Source organism: Rattus norvegicus, chromosome 5 (genome assembly GCF_036323735.1).
Source record: "Rattus norvegicus strain BN/NHsdMcwi chromosome 5, GRCr8, whole genome shotgun sequence".
Classification (NCBI taxonomy): domain Eukaryota; kingdom Metazoa; phylum Chordata; class Mammalia; order Rodentia; family Muridae; genus Rattus; species Rattus norvegicus.
This window is the reverse complement of record NC_086023.1, coordinates 52,532,821-52,557,202: the sequence shown is the minus strand read 5'-3', so window position 1 is coordinate 52,557,202 and position 24,382 is coordinate 52,532,821. Positions and strand designations below refer to the sequence as shown.

The window sequence follows — 24,382 nt, the reverse complement described above, 5'->3', positions numbered from 1 at the left end:
GTGAATCGTCCCTGTGTTTAAAGTTACTCTGGTTCTAAAAAGGATGACTGCACACAGTAGGGGCAGAGGTGGACACGACACAGACAGGAGTGTTGAGACCAGAGGTGGTGTGAAGACTGTAAGAAAATAGTAGCATCTGAACACAGCAGGGCAGCTAACATATAGATTTTGAGTGGTTGCGACAATATGCAGGAGACCTGTACAAAGCCAAACCAGACCAAATGCCAGCATGGAAAAGCAGCTAGCACGAAACCCCACCCCAACCATGGAGCTGTTAGCAAGTATTAGGATGGCGGGACAGGAAGAAACATCTTCTCCAAGAGTGTAGGCCCTGGTAAGTGACAGCACTCTAGAGGAAACCACACATCCAAGAAGAAAAAATAACTTAGGGTTTTGTAAAAGGACACAGAGTTGGATGGGGAAAGAAAGGAAGCAGACTGGAGAAGAGGTGATTATGACAAAACACCTTCTATGACATTCTCAAAGAAATAACAAAAATAAAAATAAATCCTCTAGTTCGCCAAAGGAATCTTAAACTCTAGCTCTGAAAAAGGTTCCAAATAAATTGACTAGATTCCCAAACACAGTTTTAAAACCTTAAGGGGCACACTACTAGGTGTGGCAATATAAGTCTATAATACTAGAAATTCAAGAGATAGAAGGATATAAGTAAATAAGGAGGGAGGGGAGAAGAAAACAGGGAAAATGAATAGGAGCAGAAGAGGATGGCTACTCCTTTCCAACAAGGTAAAACTTAGATACCTAACATCCAAAGAGGCATGCAGCATAAACAAATGAAACAGACTCAGAGCCGGCAGAGGCCTTAAAGTTACTCATCTATAACTCATGATTCTGCTGTTTGGATCAGACTTAAAGTTGGGAGGTCAGAACAGTAAGTCAGCTTCACCCATGTATAACTCCTGATTTTGTTGTTTAGATAAGAAAGATAAACAGAGAAGACAAACAGATTTTCGACCACATTAAAATATGGTTAGGATTAACAGCAACTTGGTGAAGAGATTCACTAAACTTGAAAACATACGGGTAGCAGAAGCAGGCAGCTCTCTGAGTTTGATGCAAGCCAGGAGTATGTAGTGAGGAAAGGAAAAAGAAAATAAATGAGGAGAAACTGTCTGAAAGGAAACATTAAAGAAAAAAGCATGAGTGACTCTCGAGAAAGGAGGAGGGTAGTGACAACATTGAAGTGAACATTATAAATTTACAAATAAAAGAAGCTCAAAGACTCCCAAGAACCCTGAAGAAAACCCCACCTATGGCATATCAAATTCAAGCCTCTGAAAGAACTGTGGAGAAAATCCCACCCAGTACATCAGTTTCATGCTCTGTCAAGAATTCTTTAAAGGACTAGAGAGACGGCTCAGCTATGAAAAGCCTGCCCTGTTGTAGCAGCACCATGTAAGCCAGTGTCTAATTGCCAATAACTCTAGTATCAGGGACTCTGACACCCTGTGTGGACCCTGAGGGTGCTCGACTCGTGTGTGCACACCCTCACACACTTGTGCATGGGCTTTTTAATATTAAAAAAAATCCCCAGAAATTACACTGCTGTCTTTGGACTGAATGCTACAGTGCAGAAATCAGAGCATAAATCTTTCATGATACCTCCACACCACCAACAAGCCAGTATGTTGACCTTCCTATTCTCTGTATTCAAAGTCCCAGGGCATCAAACTCCTCTGCCTATTCATTCATATTTTCTGCACACAAACTATGAATTGGGCATAACTCTTAAGTTATAAAAGAAAAGCATGCAGCCACTCCCTTCAAAACCCTTCTGAGCCCCAAGAAAGGGAAACTCAAACGCTAGATGTAACTAACTCGAGCCCCTGAAGAGGAGAGATGGCTATTATTAGAATGACAGATAATTTTGTATTCAAGCCACTACAGCTTGAAAATGGAACATGTTGTAAATATTAAATAATAATAAAAGATATATGCCTGTACTATCACAGCCAAAATACGACATATAAGTCTAAAAAAAGAAAAAGCTATTTTTATTTGGCAAATGAGGAAACTTAATAATGAGGCACATCATCATAAGGTGAAACGTAAAAGATGCAGTTAAAAGGGATTTCCTAGGAAACAGCAGATAAGCTAAATGACCTAAGACATAAAAGTGACTTCTGCCCCTCACAAGACACCAAGTGTCCTGTGGCTCTCAGACTTAATCTCTTGAGGTATGGTCTCTCACTGCACCTGTAGCTAGGAGAGCAGCCAGCAAGCAGCCTGTGAGTGATCCTTCTGCCTCTGCTCACCACTGCCCTAGAGCTACAAGCATGAGCAACAACCAGGTTCCCATGGGTGCTTGGAATACAAACGCAGGTTCCCATTCTGCAAAGCAAGTTCTCCCCATCTCTCAATTCCCCACATCTTCCACCTTTAATCCAAACCCTACATAATGTAGATCTACTCCACATCATCAGATTAGATTCATTTCTCCTCCAAATGACCACAGGACTTGTTTTAAATACATCTTAGGGCTACTGTTTTCCTAAAAGCTGTTATCAATCTTTCTCTATCCTTCCCAATAAACAGTTTCCAGAGAGGGGGCTTCCACACTCTAAATACTGCCTGCACTCGAAACTGATATATAACAAATATTAATTGAATATAAACTACCCCAACCTATAAGAAATGCTCTCTCTTTTTTTAAATTGGATATTTTCTTTATTTACACTTCAAATGTTATCCACTTTCCCAGTTTCCCCTCCAGAAACCCCCTATTCTATCCCCACCCTGCTTCTATGGGAGTGTTCCCCCACCCACCTACCCACTCCTTCCCGCCTCCCGGCTCTGGCATTCGCTACACTGGAGCATCAAGCCTTGGCAAGACCAAGAACTTCTCCTTCCATTGATGCCCAACAAGGCCATCCTCTGCTACATATGCAGCTAGAGCCACGGATCACTCTGTATATACTCTTTGGTTGGTAGTTTAGTTCCTGGGAGCACTGGGGTGTCTGATTGGTTGATACTGTTGCTCTTCCTATAGGATTGCAAACCCTGACAGCTACTTTAGTCCTTTCTCTAATTCCTCCATTGGGGTCTCCATTCTCAGTCCAATGATTGGCTATGAGCATCCGCCTCACTATATGTCAGGCTCAAGGATCTCCACACAAAACCAGATACACTGAAACCAATAGAAGAGAAAGTGGGGAACAGCCTCAAACACATGGGCTCTGGAGAAAATTTCCTGAACAAAACACCAATGGCTTATGCTCTACGATCAAGAATAGACAAATGGGACCTCATAAAATTGAAAAGCTTCTGTAAGGCAAAGACACTGTCATTACGACAAAACGGCAATCAACAGATTAGGAAAAGATCTTTACCAATCCTACATCTGATAGAGGACTATTATCCAATATATAGTAAGAACTTAAGAAGTTAGACTCCAGAGACTCAAATCACCCTATTAAAAATGGGGTACAGAGCTAAACAAAGAGTTCTCAGCTGAGGAATATCGAATGGCTGAAAAGTACCTAAAGAAATGTTCAACATCCTTAGTCATCAGGGAAATGCAAATCAAAACAACCCAGAGGTTTCCACCTGACACCAGTCAGAATGGCTACGATCAAAAGCCCAGGTGACAGCAGATATGGATGTAGAGAAAAAGGAACACTCCTCCATTGCTAGTGGGATTGCACGAAATGCTCTCATGTAAAAGCATTTCACCTTCTTCACACTGCACTGGCCTGTGCTGATGTGGCAGAAATATGAGCCATGAGGAACCATAGCAACCACAAAAATGACTGGTCAAAAAATAAGCCTCACAGAATTTTCTGAAGAAAACAATGTAAGTTTACTGCCGTCTAGACCAGCATGGTGTATCTACTCTAACTTTGATATGTACAATTGGTTCACTCAAAAGACAGTTAGCAAAATCTCAGCCACAAACATCAGAACAGAGACTGGGTATACACACTTGCCTTGTCAGGCCCCATACTAAACTCACCAAATTTAAAAATATCAAAAACAATCCCTAGAAAAATAAAAATAAATAAAATAAGCAAGTGAACAAGAAAGCAACTGTCAAAGCCTCCTCTAGTAGTACACATTGTAATCTCAGCACTTAGGAGCTAGAGACAGGGTCTCAGATTTGAGGACAGCCTGGGCTACAGAACCTGTGAAAGAAAGGAAGGGAAGAACAGAGGAAGGGAGAAAGGGAGGAGATGTTGAGATAATGGTAGAATTCAGCATACAAACACTCTCAATCAAAAAGTGGAAACAGACTAATAACTAAGTGGAATTGAAGCATGTCTAAACATTCAAAAATGAGAAAATAGCACCTGTACCTTAACACCTCTACCAAAGAACACACCCATACTATCTGCATACAGACTGCATAACCCAGCTGGATGAAATATTCAAACATGTAAATAAAACACTAAAAGAAATATAGGTATTATGATCATCCTGAGGTAAATAGTGTCTTACATATCACAAAGCAAAAGAGTGAGCACCAAGGTGTTTATATTTGCCCGACAGTATCACCTTTCAAGCTGTCCCATCTCAGCACAGAGGAGAAAACTGAGGGAACTATGTAAGGCCCTCGGGGGATAGCTGACGGGGCCAGAAAGGTACCTAGAGTTGCTATACATACTATTCCTTAACAAGTCATTTGTCTCATTCCCTCAAGAAATGAGAAAATAACAAAACTGGACACCCTGAATTCAATCTCCGGGGCCTCCATGGAAGGAGGTAACCCACTCCAAGATGTCCTCTGACTTTCATTCACAAGCTATGCATGGAATATATGTTCCTACACACACACATTTTTAAAAATGTACTATAAAAAAGAAATTTTTAGCATAAAACCGTGTAATTTTGAATACACAGGATATATATTTAATTATGCTTAGAAAAATATCTTTAAAAAAAAAAAAACTGTCACCAAAAGAGAACTAGCCAAAGAAATTTCATCAGCATTTTCCACTTGTCTAATTAATGAAAATCATTGGTCACTCATACAGATACTTTTACTTCTGAAGACTGCAATTCAAGTGATGTTTGTCATATATGTATGTATAGTTATACTCACTTACGTAAGGGGAGGATTATTTGCATGCTGTAGCATGTATATAGAGATCAGCAGACAAACTGCAGGAGTCAGTTCCCTCCAATGAGGTAGCTCTCTGGGATAGAACTCAAGTCATCAAACTTGGCGGCAAGAGCCTTTATCCACTAAGCGATCTCAACAACAATCCTGGCTTTGACATTCTGGGGATAGGTTCACTATGCAGTCCAGGCTGGTCCTGAACTTAACATTCTCCTGCCTCAACTTGCTGAGTCCTAGGATGCAGGAACCTACTCCATACCTAGCTGGAAAAGTTCCTATTCTCTGTCGCTACACCTGTTGTTGTTTACATAAAAAACAAATATTCTAACATATATACAAGATTTAAATAGTATTACAAGAGAGCCCATTGTAGCCACTCTTAAAAAACACAAAAATTATCAAATAAATTTATAGGGATAATATTTTTTAATTAAATGTAGAATTTGCCAATTATTCTTTATTAGTTCTTTCCTTAACAAGTAAATTTGTATTTTACACTTTATGTTTTAACTTATCACTACTGTGATGTGCATGATGCATCTGAGGGCTCATGTGCCATGGTGTGTGTATGAGGATCTGAGGACAGCTCTGCGGATTAGGTTCTTTCCTTCTACCTTACGCGCCTTCTAGGGATCAAATTCAGGTGACCAGACCTGCCCAGAATGAACACACCTACTTAGCCATCTTGCCCACCATTTAAACAACTTTTAAACCTGTGATTTCTGTCATCAGAACAGTTTGTAATGGCTGAAAAGATTCAGTGCTGAGACCCCAGACTTGACTCCCAGTGCTGAACACAGTACTTCACAATCACCTCCAGTCCCAGAAAAATCCAAAAGCAACTTGGAAATCCAAAATCATGGTATTTATACATATACATACATCATTCAGGCACTTATATGAAATAATAAGTCAAACTGCTGAGTAGAAAGTTCCTTTTAAAAGCATGTACAGCTTTCAGTTCAGTTCTCTGTGCAACTGAAGAGATCAGGAATGACCTACATGTGCACTCACTTGACCACAGCAAGGTTTCAGCCAAGATAAAGATTCTGGGAATATTCAAATCCTGAGACTACAATAGGCCCCTAGCTTCCCCAAGGCTTCTAACACTGTTTAAGAATCTACGCTCTGGAGATTCTAAGGATCATGTCTGCCAGTCAGGATTCTCCATCCAGAGACAATGGCCCCGATGGGATAGAGCCGGAAGACATCATCAAGAGTAACTGGAATGAGAGTGTGGATAGCTTGAATGGCATGAATCTCTCAGAATCCCTCCTCCGTGGTATTTATGCCTATAGTTTTGAGAAGCCCTCTGCCATCTAGCAGCAAGCTATTCTTCCTTGTATCAAGGGTTATGATGTGATGCTCAAGCCCAGTCTGGGACTGGGAAAACAGCTACATTTGCCATATCGATTCTGCAGCAGATTGAATTAGATCTAAAGGCCACTCAGGCTTTGGTTCTGGCACCCACACGTGAACTGGCTCAGCAGATACAAAAGGTGGTTATGGCACTGGGAGACTTTATAGGCGCCTCTTGTCATGCCTGTACTGGGTCACCAACGTGCGTGCTGAGGTGCAGAAGCTGCAAACGGAAGCTCTCCATATCATCGTGGGCACCCCTGGCTGGGTGTTTGATATGCTTAACCGGAGATACCTGTCCCCCAAATACATCGAGATGTTCATACTGGATGAAGCAGATGAAATGCTAAGCCGTGGGTTCAAGGATCAGATCTATGATATATTCCAAAAGCTCAACAGTAACACACAGGTAGTTCTGCTGTCTGCCACAATGCCTTCTGATGTCCTTGAGGTGACTAAGAAGGTCATGAGAGACCCTATTCGGATTCTTGTCAAGAAGGAAGAGTTGACCCTGGAGGGTATCCACCAATTCTACATCAATGTGGAACGAGAGGAGTGGAAGCTCGACACATTGTGTGACTTGTATGAAACACTGACCATCACGTAAGCAGTAATCCTTATCAACACCAGAAGGAAGGTGGACTGGCTCGCTGAGAAGATGCATGCCCGGGATTTCACGGTTTCTGCCATGCATGGAGATATGGACCAAAAGGAACGAGACTGATCATGAGGGTGCTCCGACCCGGCTCTAGCAGAGTATTGATTACCTTACCACAGACCTGCTGGCCAGAGGCACTGATGTGCAGCAGGACTCCTTAGTCATCAGTTATGACCTTCCCACCAACAGGGAAAACTACAGCCACAGAAGCGGTCGAGGTGGTCGGTTTGGCCGGAAAGGTGTGGCTAGTAACATGGTGACAGAAGAAGACAAGAGGACTCTTCGAGACATTGAGACTTTCTACAACACCTCCATTGAAGAGATGCCCCTCAACGTTGCTGACCTCATTTGAGGGGCTGTCCTGCTACCTGGTCCTAGCCCAGAGTTCAGTCCTGGGGGATTTGAGGGGGAAGGGAAAGATCTATTTTTCAACACTGAACACCCTGCACTGAGCAAAGTCCACAGTGATAGCCATCAAATACGGACATAAGTTATTCCAACATAAGGAGGGTTTTTTTTTTAATTAAGTTTTTTTCTTTGATTGCTCTGTTTGATTTTTTTTTTTTCAGACAGTCTTACTATGAAGCCAGACTAGCTTAGAACTTAATAGAAAACCCAGGCTGGCCTTCAACTTGCTATATTCCTGTTTCGGCTTCACCAGCCCTGAGAGTGAAAGCCACTATGCTCAGCTTTCACCAGGCTTTTTGTAGTATTCTACACTACCTTTTATTTAAAAAAGCTCTTTTTGCTAGAAATGAATAGGGAAAAGCTAATTGAAAAATTGAAAAGTCACTTCATAATTATTAAACTACTTTTCAACAATAAAAACAAAGATTTAATTTTGTTCCCTTATGCTTTATTTAACTCATTTCCCATATGATGAACAATTTTTCCTACTAAAGAAAATATATGAAAAATGCTGTTTGGACTCAAGGATAAATATTTGGAGTTTGTTTTGCTTTTGAGATATGATTTCATTATGCTAGCCCTAGATGGCCTCGAACTTGCTGCAAACCTTCTGCTAGTGCCTCTCCATGCTGGGACTATAGGCATGCACTACCATTCTCGGCTAGATCACCGTTAAAGAGAAATTTATTCAAAGTAAGTACAGGTAACACTAATAATAAGTGCACTATTTAATTTTTTAAATATACATATAAATAAATTACTTACCCCATCCAAAAGAGTATTTGATAAATGCATGCGGAGATCTTTACGAAATGGAAATTCCAGATTTGAAACATGAAAAACGGAATTATCTCTGTCAATCATAAAAACTTCATTTGTGCCATCAATCAACATCATGTAACTATAATAAAACATTAAAAGGTAGTATTAGCATGGTATCAACAGGATTATTACAATAGGTGACTTATTTTCTCTCGACTGGCAACATTTTCATGGAATGATTACTACAGTCCTTCTCTCAATCACATCAATAAAAAATTCACAACTTTCATTTGAGGAAACAAAAATAGAAAACTTGATTATTATGAACACAATATGATGTATGTTAAGAAAAAATGTTTTTGTACTTTTGATTAGATTCTATATCAAAGTATTTCAAAATTATATGAATGTATAATACATATGTATGTGTAATACATGTGTGTATTTTACAAATTAGATATTACATTTTCCATATCAAAGGTGAAAAAACACTGAGCTTAAACTATTCAATGCTCTTCCACCATACCAACTGCACAAATACTTCTTCTCTTTCAATCAACATTATGATAGTAAAAAATATCAGTGTGCCAGAACTATTATTCATAAGTACAAAATTAAAATATTTTGAACACAGCTATAAGAATTTTCATTGGTCTTTACTCTCAATATGCAGAAATATATGCACTTAACAAAGCAGCCATTCTCCGGAAATCAAATCACACGTGTTGTATCTGCAAATCAGTAAGTACTGGGTTGTCTGTTTTGCTTTGAAGACAGGACCTCATGGTGCTCACATGCAACGCTGGTGCTCGCCTTTAGTCCCAGCAGCGGAAGCAGGCAAGTGTTGTAGTCAGGGCCAAGCTGGTCTACAAAGAAAGTTCAAGGACAGCCCAAGCTACATAGTAAAATCCTGTTATGAGGACTCCACTTTGGCAGTGAAACTTGTCTCTCTTAAGAAAAGAAAAATGGTGGGGAGCTGAGGAAACAACTGAGTCAGCAAAGTGTTTGCTGAGCATGCAGGAATACCTGACTTTGACCTACAATACCTGTGGTGACTTGAATGAGAATGGACCCCCACAGGCTCATGTTTGAATACTGGATCCCCAGTTGGTGGGACTGTTAGGCAAGGATGAGAAGGTGTGGCCTGTGTCGCTGAGGGGGGGCTTTGAAGTTTCAAATGCTGTGCAATGCCCATTGCTCTCCCTGCCTCCAGCTTGAGGCTCAAGATTTAAGTTCTCAGAGGCTCTGTAGCCACCCACCTCCTATTCTACATCATGTACTCTAACCCTATAAAATAAACTCTTTCTTCCTCAAAGTTCCTTGGCCTTTATTACAGTAGTGGAGAAGTAACTAATGTAGTAGTACCCAATAAAACACCAACTGTTAAGGCACAAACTTGTAACCCCAGTGCTTAGGAAGGTGGAAACAGGCGGAACCCTGGGGCTAACTAGCCAACCAAGTTACACAAATCATGAGCTTCATTTCCCTAGTCTTAAAAAAAAAAAAAAAAAAAAAACCAACCCTCAACATACATCACATATACATGGACACACAAATAAAAAGTGCTCAAATTTCTCATCACAAAAATAAATAAAATACAAAAATAAAGTCTTGGGTAGATGCAGGAGGATTGAAGGCTTGTCTAGGTTACATAGCAAGATCCTGTCAAAAGCAAATAAAGTTCAGTCAAGTTGTTTATGTTCCATGTCAGAAAGGGTTAAGCTAAATGCTGTAGCTGAGTTGGTAGAGTGTTTGCCTGGCCTACACAAAACCCTAGCACAGAAACCCAGAATGGTGGCAGAGGCTTTTAATTTAATAACATGGAAGATGGCAGCAAGATAACCAGAAGTCTAAGGTCAACTGTGGTCACCCACAGAGTTCCTGGGCACATGGATGTGGAAGAACATTCCGGATATAACACTGAAAATGGAGGAAAACAATGGCCCATCTAACCACCTACCCAGAGAATATAGTGTGTCAGCAACAAGTACAGGATGGAGACAGAAGACAGGAGAGACACTGGGTGGAGAGACAGAGCTAACGTATAATGTGTTACTGTATGCATTTAGTGAGGGTGAGGGGAGTGGGAAACTAGTTAAAGTGCAGATCAGGAGCACAGAAGACATCTACCGGGCTTTCACCTGTGGGCTATCATGGGAGTCCTCGATGTTCCTAAAATTCCAGTTGACCCTGAGGCAGGTGATTGTTCCTTGTTACATATGGGAATAGATTGACCCTAACACACATAAGAGGCAGAAACTCAGTATCACTAAGATAAACATCAATCAGCCTCACTCTGGAGAAAAGAATTGATGAACCAAATACTAATCCAGCAGGCTCAAAAGCAACAGGAATACTTAGTTCCCAAGGCTCCCTTGTGCATGCTTTTTACGAGCAGTGATTCCGGGCATATGGGAAGAAATTAGGCTTTTTGAAAGAAATAAGAAATGTTCTAGGTTATGTTCAAAAACAAATTTAAATCAACATAAGAAAATGCCACTTAACAAGCAATTATGACACTGTCTACAAACATGCTATACAAGACACACAACCCAGCATCTTTAAGGTCTTGGGCCAGTATCTAATAAAAGGTATTTAATGGAAAAATAAGTAAGAAGGCAGTCATCATATCATTCTCTTAGAAAGTTAGGATATGCATATACATTAGGGTATTTTAAACCACAGGATAAGGTGTAGTAATACGTAGTATCAGCCCTCAGAAGTACTGTAGGAGCAGGAGATTCTGGAGTCTCAAAAGAAAAACTGAGCCAGGATGGAGAGATGTTTTAGAACACATGATGCTCTGGCAGAGAACCGAGATTCAACTCTCATCATCTAGATGACAACTCACTGCCATCTGTAACCTTCGTACCAGGGGACCCAATGCCCTCTTCTGAACTCCTTAGACACCAGGTACCTATTATACATAAATGTAGGCAAAACAATTAAGTACACAAAATAAAATTTAAATATCTAAAAAATAACTCTTTTTAAAAACTTAAAATCATGACAAAACATATAACTCCCTATTAAGTCCTAGCTTCCTAAACTTAACCTTAATCTGTATTCATAATTCAAAAACAACTGGCTTATTAATACATTTTTATATTGGGGGGATGGTGTGCCTCTTCTGTGCCTAAGGCAGATATTTTACTTCTCTTTACCAGATACTCAGATGCTAAGAATTGATGTTCATATAAAATAATTTCTAGAGTAGTGATATACTAACTTGTGATGCACACACGCAAAAACCTATGTATCTATCTTATGATTCGAACTTTCTTTCCTATTTTAAATAGATTATCAGTTTTAAAAAACAAAACACAGGTACAGCTTAAGAGATGGCTTAGTGTCTAAGAACACTGGCTTGCTCTTCCAAGGGACATGGGTTCAATTTCCATGGTAGCTCAAAATCACCTACAACTCTAATTCCAGGATCCAATGCCTCTGCTGGCCTCTGTAGACATTGCAGGAACATGGTATACATACGATACAAGCAAAAAACAAACAAATCTTTTGAAAAACACTGTACACTCATGCATATCAACAGTTTAAAAGATCAAAAACAAAACAGCCTTAAAGGATAGAATTTAATACAAAGAACTGACCATGTGAAAAACAGCTCTATCTAGAGAGATGACAAAAAGTTATTTAGTAATTAGCATTCAGGAATTCCTCTAAATGTATTAATACTTGGGTTTTGAAACAAGTTGTTGAAGTACAATTTTTGGGCTCAATTCTAATCATTTCCGAATGATATATCCTTCTATGTGATACTTACAGGAAGAAATGGGCAGGGCTAGGAACACACATTACTCGCATATGCAAGACCTTCTAAGTTCAGAGCACAGCACCAAAATAAATGAGTATCTCATATTTGGAAACAAAGGTTAAAGACTATAGAAAGTATTCACACATAACTCCTAAGACCATGAAAGCAAGCCAATTATTTTTGAAAGAGACAACCATCCCACACATTACTAGACACAGGCTCAGTACCTAACTAGAGATCTACTATCAACAACCATGAACCACTAATATAACTTCTCTTTAGAAAATTATCAATTGCAAATTTAATATTAAGAATTACTCACGTCCATATATTCATTAAGACACAGAATTTCACTGAATCCTTTTGTTCTAGTCCCATGCTTCACGTGTTTGCTTGTGTTTGTTCTTACAGATCTTGCTATGTAGCCCAAGCTGGCCTCAGGCTCGAGACTCCCCACCTGCAAAGCACTAGAAAGCCTTTCTAGCCCATGCCTGGGATCACAAACATGTATCTCCACATCTAGGTTAGTAGTGTTCCTTCTATAAAGGTGCATACACAGTAATTACAGGTTACAGAAATGCCATAATCATAAAATACTTTACTATAAATGCAACTTTCCAGCTGACCTGGAAACAATCCAGTTTTAAAAATCTTTCTCATTGAGATTATACAGTCGAGTAAAATCCCCAAAAAGTTGCATTAGTAAAATTTAGGAAGTATATAGGGAAAAAAATGAGAAAGTTGTGAGCAATAGCACGTCGGGGTCTTAATTCACGTTCCTACCGCTACTTTAAACAGAAACTAATGCTGATTACCCCATCACCAATTCACAATCCTGATGACCAACTCACATTTCAAAAGTTTATCATAGACTTTGAAAGCAGAGATCTCTTTATTTGTCTTTACAGACGAGGTCAGTTCAAACACACAGGACACTCAATAAATGTTTAAGCAAGATTAGGTACAAGGAAGCTCGTCACACTATTCTATAATGATGAAAACTCAAGAATCTATCACAGAACAAACAGACTAAATACTATACGTCCACAGAAAAGTATAGTATCACACTATTTTAAAACATAAAAATATCCATTAATATAAAAACTCCATCTCTGACCACCTCTTTTGTAAAACTATGCCATGTCCTCCTTAACCCAAATATTTTTAGATTCTTTCCAACGGTTAAAACAAACTGAAACTTTTTCAAAGATAGATTTATTTGTTTGGTTGGTTGTTATGTATACAGCATTCTGCCTGCATGTATGCCTGCAGGCCAGAAGAGGGTACCAGATCTCATTATAGACAGTTGTGAGCCACTATGTGGTTGCTGGGGATTGAACTCAGGACCTATAAAGAGCAGCTAGTGTTCTTAATCTCTGAGCCATCTCTCCAGCCCCTCACTGAAACTTTAAGCACACTTTATATATTGTTCAAAGTCCTTCCTCCTAATCCCCTTTCCTGAGTTCCCATCCACAAACCAAAGTCAGCTACAGATGTGCATCAAACAAAATGGCAAGTCCTAAGAGCTGAAGAAGTGGCATTCCATTATCCCCACCCAGGAGCTAGAACTTGAGGGGAGAATGAGACTGGTGATAAAGTTGTCAAAAGTCAACTTCTAAAGATTACTTCTCACAAAGAGGTGTCCAAGACACTCCTTTAAACACATTAGTCAAAATGGATTTCCACCATCAAGAATGCTACTAAGCATGCCCCCCCCATATTGGTTGTGGGTTTGTGTTTTTCCCCCACTCTCTTCAGCTGAGTGGAGATTAACTGTGTCTATGACATAACAGCAGCGCTATGTCCCTGGCATACCCTTGATACCAAGAGTTGCATAATACTAGCTATTTATATAGAATAACCTTATACCAAGAGGCAAGACACCTACATCTCATCCTCTGACAGAGACACATGCATAAGGCTGAGGTAACCTTCCCTCATAAGACTCCATTACCTAACCACTGCTGCCCTTCTCCTCACGTCTAATCCTAGTGAACTTGCAAACATCTCAAAAGACAATGCAGAACTTAGAGTCTCTTTACGAAGGACAATTCAGAAGCTTTCCTGACCTAAGGAAAGCTAGTCAGGCCTACATTACTCACAACACTGCTCACACTTTGTTCTAGAACTCAAACAAACACAACTGACTTGCCAGCTTGAGCTTCCTTCCTTCCCCATGGGATGTACCACACTGGCTGCTGTATCTCTCACTAGCCCACAGTTCAGTAAACTCCATCCCTGTTCACTTCTTTTGCAAAACTGTACTATGCCCTCTTTAACTCAAGCATCTTTTAGATTCTTCACAACTTTTAATGGAAACTAAAACTTTAAGCATAATTTATATATTTTTAAAGGTCCTTCCTCCTCATCCCTACTTAGATCCAACCATGAACCAAGCTAGCAATGTATCTCATTACACAAACTTACAAATACTAAGTTTATTCCCTATGGACAACGCAGGTCCTAAAGCCTCCACAGGGGAGGCTATCTCTTCACCTCATAAAACCACATTGCCCTACGAGTTTCTACACTATCCAATATAGTCTTTATAAACTCATAATGCTGAAATTATACTGTTTAATTAACAGTGCGATTACAGTAGGTTTCATTATCTTTGTGGCAGATATACAAACTAGGTAGTTTAGCTACCTCAGGAATTAAGTAAAATTCATTGGCTAATTTGGGAATCAAATCATTACTTATGCTAAAATTCTATAAAATACAATTTAAAATAAAGAAACCACACGAAAAGAAACCAAGATAATTCAAAATCTTATTTCAGACATTTCCACAAGAAACAAGTTGATAAAAACATAATCCAACAGATTAGTTTAAACTCAAACCTACAACTATGTTTACTTGGCTCATAAAATGTTAAAGGAATAACTACTGGAAGAGAAATCCATCATTTAAACTCCTAAAAATTTCAAAACTTCACATTAAGGTCTTTGTTTTCACAACATACTTATTATACTAACAGCAGTCTAATCCCTGCTCCACCTCTCGAGCCCTCCCCGGTTCCAGAGGAGGGATGAGTGTTGCTCTAACACTATCTTACTCCCTTGAGACAGGCAGGGTCTCTCATTGAACCTGGATCTAGGCTAGCGGCCAGACAGCAATCCTCCTGTCTCTGGCCCTCACTACACGAGCTACAGTTACAGGTGCTTCCAACCATACTCAGCTTTTTACCTGGCAGCTGGGATCCAAACTCAGGTCTTATTGAGCAACTGAGACGTCTCTCACCTCTCCAGCCCAAGCATGTTTTTATTACTGCTATTAACATTGATAAAGACAACACTTAACCAGCCAAGTTTGCACTGAACATTATTAAAACACTCCAATACTACAGGCATTTTAATGCTGGTGTATTGAGGCTATACATAAAGCAGAACACTTTACCAGGATGAGCTTTTCTTGAATCCTCGAAACACATTTTTAGTCAAGAAACAGATGTATTAAGGCATTGTGGTCTTAAATTTGACTTCAGGCCATCAGCTTCATTCTATTACAGGATAACCTGTGTGCACACCGTGAGTGCACAGACAACATGGATTACTTAATGGAAAGCCAGCGACAGTTAAAACTGCAGGTACTTTGATTCTTCCAGGAAAACAAATTATTTTTACTTTATATACTGTTTATACTATAAATGCCCTACTATATCTTGGTAAACTTTGTCTATGGAAAAGTCATAGACAAATGAGTAACTTTTCTTTCAATTTTAATTCATTTACAACTAAACAGTAAAGAACTTTAGATGCTAACAATAAACAGCTAAATCTCAAACATTCTCAAATGTCACAAGTGTCCTATCAAAAGAAATTAATCATTTTTAAAATTATAGCTTCTATTTCTTTTTTTTTTAAGATTTATTTATTTATTTTGCGTATGTGAGTAAACTGTCGCTGTCCTCAGACATACCAGAAGAGGGCATCAGATCCCATTACAGATGGTTGTGAGCCACCATGTGGTTGCTGGGAATTGAACTCAGGACCTCTGGAAGAGCAGTCAGTGCTCTTAACCACTGAGCTGTCTCTCCAGCCCAGAAGCTTCTATTTTAAGAAATTCCTTCAACAAGAAAAAAATTAGACTTCTACAAAGCATAAACACACACACACACACACACACACACACACACACACACACACACACACACACAAAATTAACAGAGAGCTTGCCTAAGAACAGGATCCATTATCAGATTCTAGACTCCTCCATCCTACCTCATGAAAAAATGCCAGATAATATCAACAATCAAGAGTAGTACAAAAGAGATAAAATTTATTCCAAACTATTCAATTTTAAATCATCTGAAAGCTAAAAATATAGTTCATCCCTCAGAAGACGTTTTGACCTTGAGTAGGCCCTGGGTTCACTTCTGAGACCCCAGATCATGCATCTCACAATAGCCTTTAACTCCAGTCTCAGATATCGGACACATGTGGTCTGCTCACACCTATACTTACACATACCCATGTGTAGGAGGCAGGTAGGTCTTTGTGCTGTCACAGATATGCACTAAGAAAATCAGAAATATTAAGCATACCAGGCTGTCACTTCAAAGAGAGAAATGTATAGCCTGTTTTCTAGGAGCAGACATGGTTAACAGCCTCTGTACTATCCCATATCACACATGAGCTCCCCCGGACCCCAATCTACGGGGTTATCTTCCTCCCAAATCTTTACCTTGAACCTGTTTATCTCAAGCCTGTTTCCTCAGTCAATCTATAAAAACTATCTCTATAGAAAAGCTACTTGAACTTTACAAGGCAGTCTCAATGTAGTCATACCTTAAACTTTATTGTACACGTGGGACTGAGTTAATAATCACCAGGAAACTTTTTTCCAAATTGGGTCATGATCTTAAGTATGCCTAAAATAAACTACCTAGTGTCAAACTCTCCAAGTCTGAGCCAATATCAGCTACTAAACAAACTCTCCTTCTTGTCTCCCTGGACTGACACTCCTTTAATCCCAGAACTCGGGATGCAGAGACAAACAGGTAAATAAATAAGGAGGACGATGAAAGATTCTGTTTCAAAGGAGGTGCACAGTGTTTCTAAGAACAACCAAGGTTCATCTCCAGCCTTGATGTGAATTCACATACAGAAACCCATACTCACTCTGGTAGTGTGAATAAAAATGACCCCCATAGGTGCAATAGGATTTTTTTTCTTTAAAAACACAGAAATGCTTTGAGAATATGCTTTTGTTTTCATCTCAGGTGTGGGATACATGGCTACTTCAGATTGTCCATAGCAGCTATGACTGTCTCATGATCTGGCAGGGGTGTGATTTTACCAGCTGAAAATAGTTTACATTTGAATTCTGGTGTCTATTCATAGCAATAAAACTCCAAGACACCCATCCATTCAATCATACCCATATACACATGAACATGCACACATACATATGCACCAGAAAAGAAGAAGAGAGAAAGAGAAAACTGGTGTATCTTTATACAGTTTCCTTGATCATTCCCAGTCACCAAAAGTCTTCACTTACTAAGGTGTTCAGAAAAGTTAAAGGAGTTAGCATGTCCATGTTTTTAGACACAGAAGAAACTCATCATGTATTCTTTGAATAATAAATAACCAAAATGTGTTACATATATAACATGGAATATTATTAAGCTTTTAAAAAAGAATGCTCACACATAATAAGGATGATATGATAAACCAGTCACACCGTGTGAATTCATAGAAGGAATCTTGAGTAGTTAAAATCATACACACAGAATGGGGTTGCCAGTGACAGGAAGAAAGGAATGAGGAATTATTATTTCATGGCTACAGAGTTTCCTAAGATGAAAGAATTCTAAATGGAGATGATGTTGTTGATGACTGCCTTACTTAATTTTACTGCACTCTCACAAATGCAAAATAAGCTGGGCACAGTGACACACATCTGTGATCCCAGCACTTAGGAAGCTAAGGCAGGAGGATCATAAGACCACACCAATAGACCCTGAATCAAAAGAGAAATAAGAGGGTAGTTGTAACATTAAGTGTTATGTTACTTATATTTTGCCATAATTTTAGAAGTTAAAAATAATTAAATGTATTAACATATAAAAAGTATAGAACAGCTGGCACTGTGTGAGAAATACTCACTATCCCAGCACACCCAAGACTTACAGTCAGCACTGGTGCCAGGTATGGAATGGAAGTTCCCTGAAAAATCTAACTTTAAGACCTGGTCCCCACACTAACTATACTGGGAGGTTATAAAACTACAAGAAGTGGGGGCTGGGGATTTAGCTCAGTGGTAGAGCACTTGCCTAGGAAGCGCAAGGCCCTGGGTTCGGTCCCCAGCTCCGAAAAAAAGAACCAAAAAATAAATAAATAAATAAATAAATAAATAAATAAATAAATAAATAAATAAATAACCCTACAAGAAGTAAGACCCAGTGGGGGCCTTAGGTGCCTTCAAATTGTAGGAAAAAACCTTGTTCTATTTATATTCTGTATCCAAGAGTTTTCAGGCAAAGCTAACACAAAGCTTAAATGCTATTCTCCAAAATTCATGAAATAACAAAATCTAATTCTCTATCACATAAGAGTACTTCCTAAATTCCAAAATATTATTAAAACAGGTCCAAGAAAGCTTACCTGCCAGCAAAATTACCTGCAGCAGCTGTGTTAAAGCTAGGCTGAGAGCCAGAGACACACTGACACATTGTACTAAGATGGGCTGCCTATAAAAATCTTTGAATTGGATTGCACAATTAATGCACTCAGTTTCCCATTTCTTTACTATTTCACAGGTAACAATTCATTTTGGGAACCAAATTACTATCAAACAAAATTTAAATTTGGTTCCTTAAGAAGGTAGAATTAAAAAAAAAAAACAGAAAATTAAAATGGAACTCAGCTTTACAAACTATACCACGGGACTATTTCTCAGAATTACTAATCTTCCCAAGCAAACCCAAGATCTTGACCTTATAGACATCAGCCTTCGTGTGTAAGACAGAAAGGCTCTGTGCCGCCTCCGTGTTGTTAAATTTCTTCACTCCCAACAGTTAAGAGAACACAAGCATGAGATGAAAGGAGGATCCTCACCACCTGACAAACCACTACTAAGAACTTTAAGACAGCTTTAAAAAAAATCAGGTTTGTTCTTTTTCTGTACACTTCTAGCACAGCCCCACCCCAGCAAACAAACAAGGCAGGAGCTAGCCAGGCTGAAAGAAGAGCAGAAAGCACTCCTGATCTCCCTGGGCCTTTGCTATCTGCGACTTCACTTACAATGCCTTAGTAAGCAACTCAAGGATCCAGTCCCTACATCTCTGAAATGTTAAAGTGGTTTCTTGACATTTAAAAAAAGAAAAAGGAAGGAAGATCTGGAGATGGCACAGAGGTTAAGAGCACTGGCTACTCTCCCAGAGGACCCAGATTCAAATCCCAGCACCCACATGGCAGCTCACAACTGTCTGTAACTCTGAGACGTGACACCCTCACCTAGACATACATGCAGGCAAAACACCAATGTACATGAAAATTTTTAAAAACTAAATAATCTAAAAATATTTCCAGTAGGGAGAAAAAATTATTTTCACCATTTAATTCCAACCACAATGCAGGGCATGGTGATATATACCTATAATCCCAGTACTTGGGAGGTGATGGCAAGAGAATCACTGGTTCAAGGTCAGCCTCTGCTTTGTAGCAAGCTCCAGGTTGTGTAGGCAGTGGTAAGACCTTGTCTCTCTATTATTATTGTTGTTGTTGTTGTTGTTGTTGTTGTTTTATTAATTAATCACACATTTTTTTTAAGTGTTTTAGGGGCTATAGAGATGGAACAAGCACTTGTTCCTCTTCCAAAGAACTTGAATTAGACCACTATAATCGCTTATAACTCCAGCTCCTGGGGTTCCGATACACTCTCCTGGTCTCCATGGGCACCTGCACATATGTGGCATGCATGCATACACACACAGACAGACAGACAGACAGACACACACACACACACACACACACACACACACACTCTTTACCAGAGCTAGAGAGAAGGCTCAGCAGTTGAGAATACTCACTGCTCTTGCGGAGGACCCAGGTTTGATTCCCAGCACCTACACATCAAGAGTTGCTTTCTGTAACTCCAGATATGGTAACTCTTCTGACCTCTGACGGCTCCTATACACAGGTGGTGCACACACGTACACTGAAGCATACACATATATTCATAAAATAATTTTTAAAATGTTTCCCAAAGTGTCTATAAATAGTACAGCTGAAAATATTCAAGTTAGGACTTGAAGCCAGCGAGCTGCCTCAGCAGGTAAAGACACCAAGCCCAAAGACCTGAGTTAATCCCAGGAAGCCACATGAGGAAAGAGAACCAGCCCATATAATAGCCCCTGACCTCTACACACGTTCTGAGGCACGCACCTGCCCATAGGAAAACACACACAAGACGGATGGATGGATGGATGGATGGATGGATGGATGGATGGATGGATGGATGGATGGACGGACGGACGGACGGACAGATGATTAATATTTAGATGTCCAGTCAGGAGTGGAGATGTAGCTCAGAAATAGACTGCTTGCCTGGGATGCCCTGGGCTTAGCACTAGCTTCGTTCAACAAGCACTGTTTAGGGTTAATAAAATGAGAACAGGGGGTTGGGGATTTAGCTCAGTGGTAGAGCAAGGCCCTGGGTTCGGTCCCCAGCTCCGAAAAAAAGAAAAAAGAAAAAAATAAATAAATAAAACGAGAACAGGAAAGAATAAAATAAAACTATAGCCAGTGAAGAATCCCAGTGAAACTATGACGGAATACTAAAAGGAAGGGATACAGCTGCCGGTGAACTGTGCTAACAGCAACTCACTCACAGTTGAAGTAGGAACATAAAATAGAATTTAGAGACTCGGGACAGCATTCAAGTAGTAAAACATAAAGGTGGCTGAAAGCAGTTGCTTTATGGAGTAGAACTGATGGGAAGAAAGAAGGGCTATAAACAGACTGTAACATTGATCCATTATAAGCTTCCCAGTATTGTTTAGCTTAATTAAATACAAAAATCAAAAAAGAAACAACTGTACATTTCTATTTACTAGAAAAATGTTTAATGAAAAGGAGGTAATATTAAGGATTACTAACATGAGCCACCACATATGGTTTCCTATACTTCTGCTTTAAAAAAGAAAAAAATTACCACATTTCTTAGACACAGGATTAAACTTCTGCTCTGATGATTAGAACAGTTGTAATCCAAAATGCTTAAATCTGAAACTTATGGAGTACAGATCTGTTTCAAGTCTGTATATAACTATTGGATTTAATTACCTTTAAGATCAATTCCATGAATCCCATCCCCAGCAAATCTAATTCTCTATGAGTAAATGTTTTACACCACTCTGGCTCCCAGTATTTCAGATAGAGTTTACCCATAACAGCAATAAGTATAATTTCTACAAGATATTGCTCACCCGCTAAGTGACGGGTACTGTGCAGTTCTAACATTACAAAACAAGGTGGAAGGAAATCCACATGGTTTTCTATAGCACCTTTATAACAGAACAATTGTTATCATTTCCCATTTCCAAGGAAGATCTGAAAATAGGGAAATGGAGGCAGGCAGAAAAAACGAGGAGTGTTGTCTGAAGGAACAAATACATAAATCTTTTTTTTTTAATTTTTTATTATATATAAGTACACTGTAGCTGTCTTCAGACACACCAGAAAAGGGCATCAGATCTCATTACAGATGGTTGTGAGCCACCATGTGGTTGCTGGGATTTGAACTCAGGACCTCTGGAAGAGCAGTCAGTACTCCTAATCCCTGAGCCATCTCTCTAGCCCCAAATACCCAATTCTTAACACCATTTATCCTAAGAGAGTAGACAAATGTCTTCATAGGAAGATGTTCCTGAGGTCTTATAAAGAAGACTATCGAAAAGAAATAAATGAAAATTAAAATAGCCAATGAATTTTTTTTTAAATAATGAAGACATCATTTGGCAATATGGAAAATACTGTAGCTGAAGTTCACATGCATGAGACCTAAGATTCAATTCCTAGCACCATCAAAATTAAAAAGTTTGTAGGGCTGAATACTATTTTGTCTGTATTCCAGACCCACTCTTGCTGCTTACTGTCCTGTGGCCTCAGGAAAGCTGTCTCCCTTTCTGTGTTCCACTCTCCTAAGTTACAGACTGGGAGGCTACAGTAGCCATGTCAAACAGTCCTCTAAGAATCAAAGGAGATGCTCTGCACAAGCACTTAGAAAAACGCCTAACAGCAAGTAAGCAGTCAGTAACTGTTGCCTGTCTTAACTGCTGCCACAACAAAAATATATAATGAGCACTGTATAGCCATGCTGCCATTCTAAAAGCATGAACTAAAGTGATAATAAATCTTATCATTATTTTAGTTTTATGAATATTTATATCAGTGAAATTTGTCTTTGTTTCTTAGGAAAAGCACATTTTCCAGTTGTCAAATTGGCTATTTCCTCAAACGGCCAGTGAAGTGATGAAATGAAATCCCAGAAATGGAACAACCACCTCTAGCTAGACACATTTTCCACACTCATTATCCAAGCAATACTACTTTTATCATAATCTACACAAAAACAGGTATAAAGATGGCTACTATAACAAACAAAGAACTGGTAATATTCTCAAGAATAAACACCTTGGAAGATATCAGGTTTTTGGTGGTTTTTTTTATGGTAGTGGTGGTGGTTTTTAGTTGGGTTTTCAGTTTGTTGGTTGGTGTTGATTTGGGTGGTTTTTTCTTGTTTTGTTTTGTGTTTCTCTGTGTAGTCTTGGTTATACTAGAACTTACTCTGTAGATCAGACTGATCTCAAATTCATAGAGATCCACCAGCCTCTGCCCCCCATACCACACCACCACCACCACCACCACACACACACACACACACACACACACACACACACGCACACGCACACGCACACACACACACACACACACACACACGCACATACACACACACACACACGCACGCACACGCACACAGAGAGAGAGACTCACTCACTCACTCTGGGATTAATGCCCTCCCTCCATGACCCCAAAGGAAAAGGTAGCCTGCTGCTTTGTGAATAAGTTAGGTTAGTTCGTTGGTCTATGCTGTAGCAGGATCTCCTACACCACACAATAGCCTTGACCTTGTTATACAGCTGAGGATGACCTACCTTGAACTTCTGATGCTCTAGTCACCATCTCCCAAATGTTGGCACTGTACCAACTGACTATATCCCTGACCCCTAAATTAAGTTTTACTAAAATAGATGTGTTTATGTAAGGACACTGGAGTAAGGGAAGATATAACTGGTAACTGGCAAATTATGAAATAAAGATAGTAAGTGGGCATGGTGGTGTGCGCCTATAAGCCCAAAACTTAGGAGACAGGTAAGAGGACTCAGTATCCTTCCTCCGCTCAGTATAAACAGTGCGGTGGCTCACACCTGAATCTCTGCAATAAGACTACTGCAGGCTCACAGGGGGTTTGAGGCTAGCCTAGGCTACAAGTAATTCTCAAAAAACTGTTAAAATTCATTTAGATTTATATAAAACTAACATAATGTGAAGCCAAATATCCAGCAGAATAAACTAAAACTGTTTATACAGAAGACCAATAAAATGAAAGCTATATAATTCTGAAACACGTTTATTTTGCTGTTCAAGTCAGAAACCTATAAGCCCAACCTTAGGAACCTGAGGAACACACTTTCCCTAATAATGTAATATTCTTCAAGCATTTGTTAATTCTATAATTGTTTTTTAGTAGTGGAACTTACCGAGTACCGTCTGCTTTCCAGCTTACTTTATATGGCTTCTGCTCTAAAAGTCTAATATTTTGCTTGTCCATGGAGACAGGCTGTGCTCCAGGGAACCCAGACCTTAAAGAAAGAACATTACTCTGTCATGGCTACAGCCCGTATAATACATCATTGTTAAACCAATCTCTAATGTCTCACATGTTGATCACAATGTTCTTCCTATCATGAGAGTAATTTCAAATGGAATAGCACCAGCTATCACTAAAGTTCTAACCAAAGATTATCATTCTCAGCCGGAGTGGTGGTGCATACCTTTAATCCCAACACTCAGGAAGACAGAGGGAAGTGGATTTATGAATTCAAGGCCAGCCTGGCCTACAGAGCGAGTTTCAAGACAGGCAAAGCTACATAGTCTCAGGGGGAAAAAAGTTTATCAGTTTTCTTGACATTTTAAAATACCAGTTTACAATAAACTAAATTGCCACTGCTATAATATAAATATTGGGCTAATTTAAGAATGTTTATTATATAGGACTAGAGAAGGGAAGGGGCTGAGTGGCTAAAATTCGTCTTATGTAATAGTGAAGTGTTGGG

General features: G+C 39.3%; 1 protein-coding gene and 1 pseudogene across 9 annotated transcripts in view; one reads left to right on the top strand and one right to left on the bottom strand.

The window, feature by feature from the left end:
• Nucleotides 1–24,382, bottom strand: part of Rngtt (RNA guanylyltransferase and 5'-phosphatase) — a 206,270-nt gene that overhangs the window by 152,402 nt on the left and 29,486 nt on the right. For all 9 annotated transcript variants that reach the window (NM_001107923.2, XM_039109825.2, XM_063287587.1 and 6 more), the window contains 2 exons: nt 23,807–23,908; nt 8,268–8,403 (listed from right to left, as the gene is read on the bottom strand). In NM_001107923.2, coding sequence (NP_001101393.1) covers nt 8,268–8,403; nt 23,807–23,908 — 238 coding nt within the window. The remainder of the gene's footprint in view (nt 1–8,267; nt 8,404–23,806; nt 23,909–24,382) is intronic.
• Nucleotides 6,224–7,469, top strand: LOC103692329 (eukaryotic initiation factor 4A-I pseudogene; annotated as a pseudogene).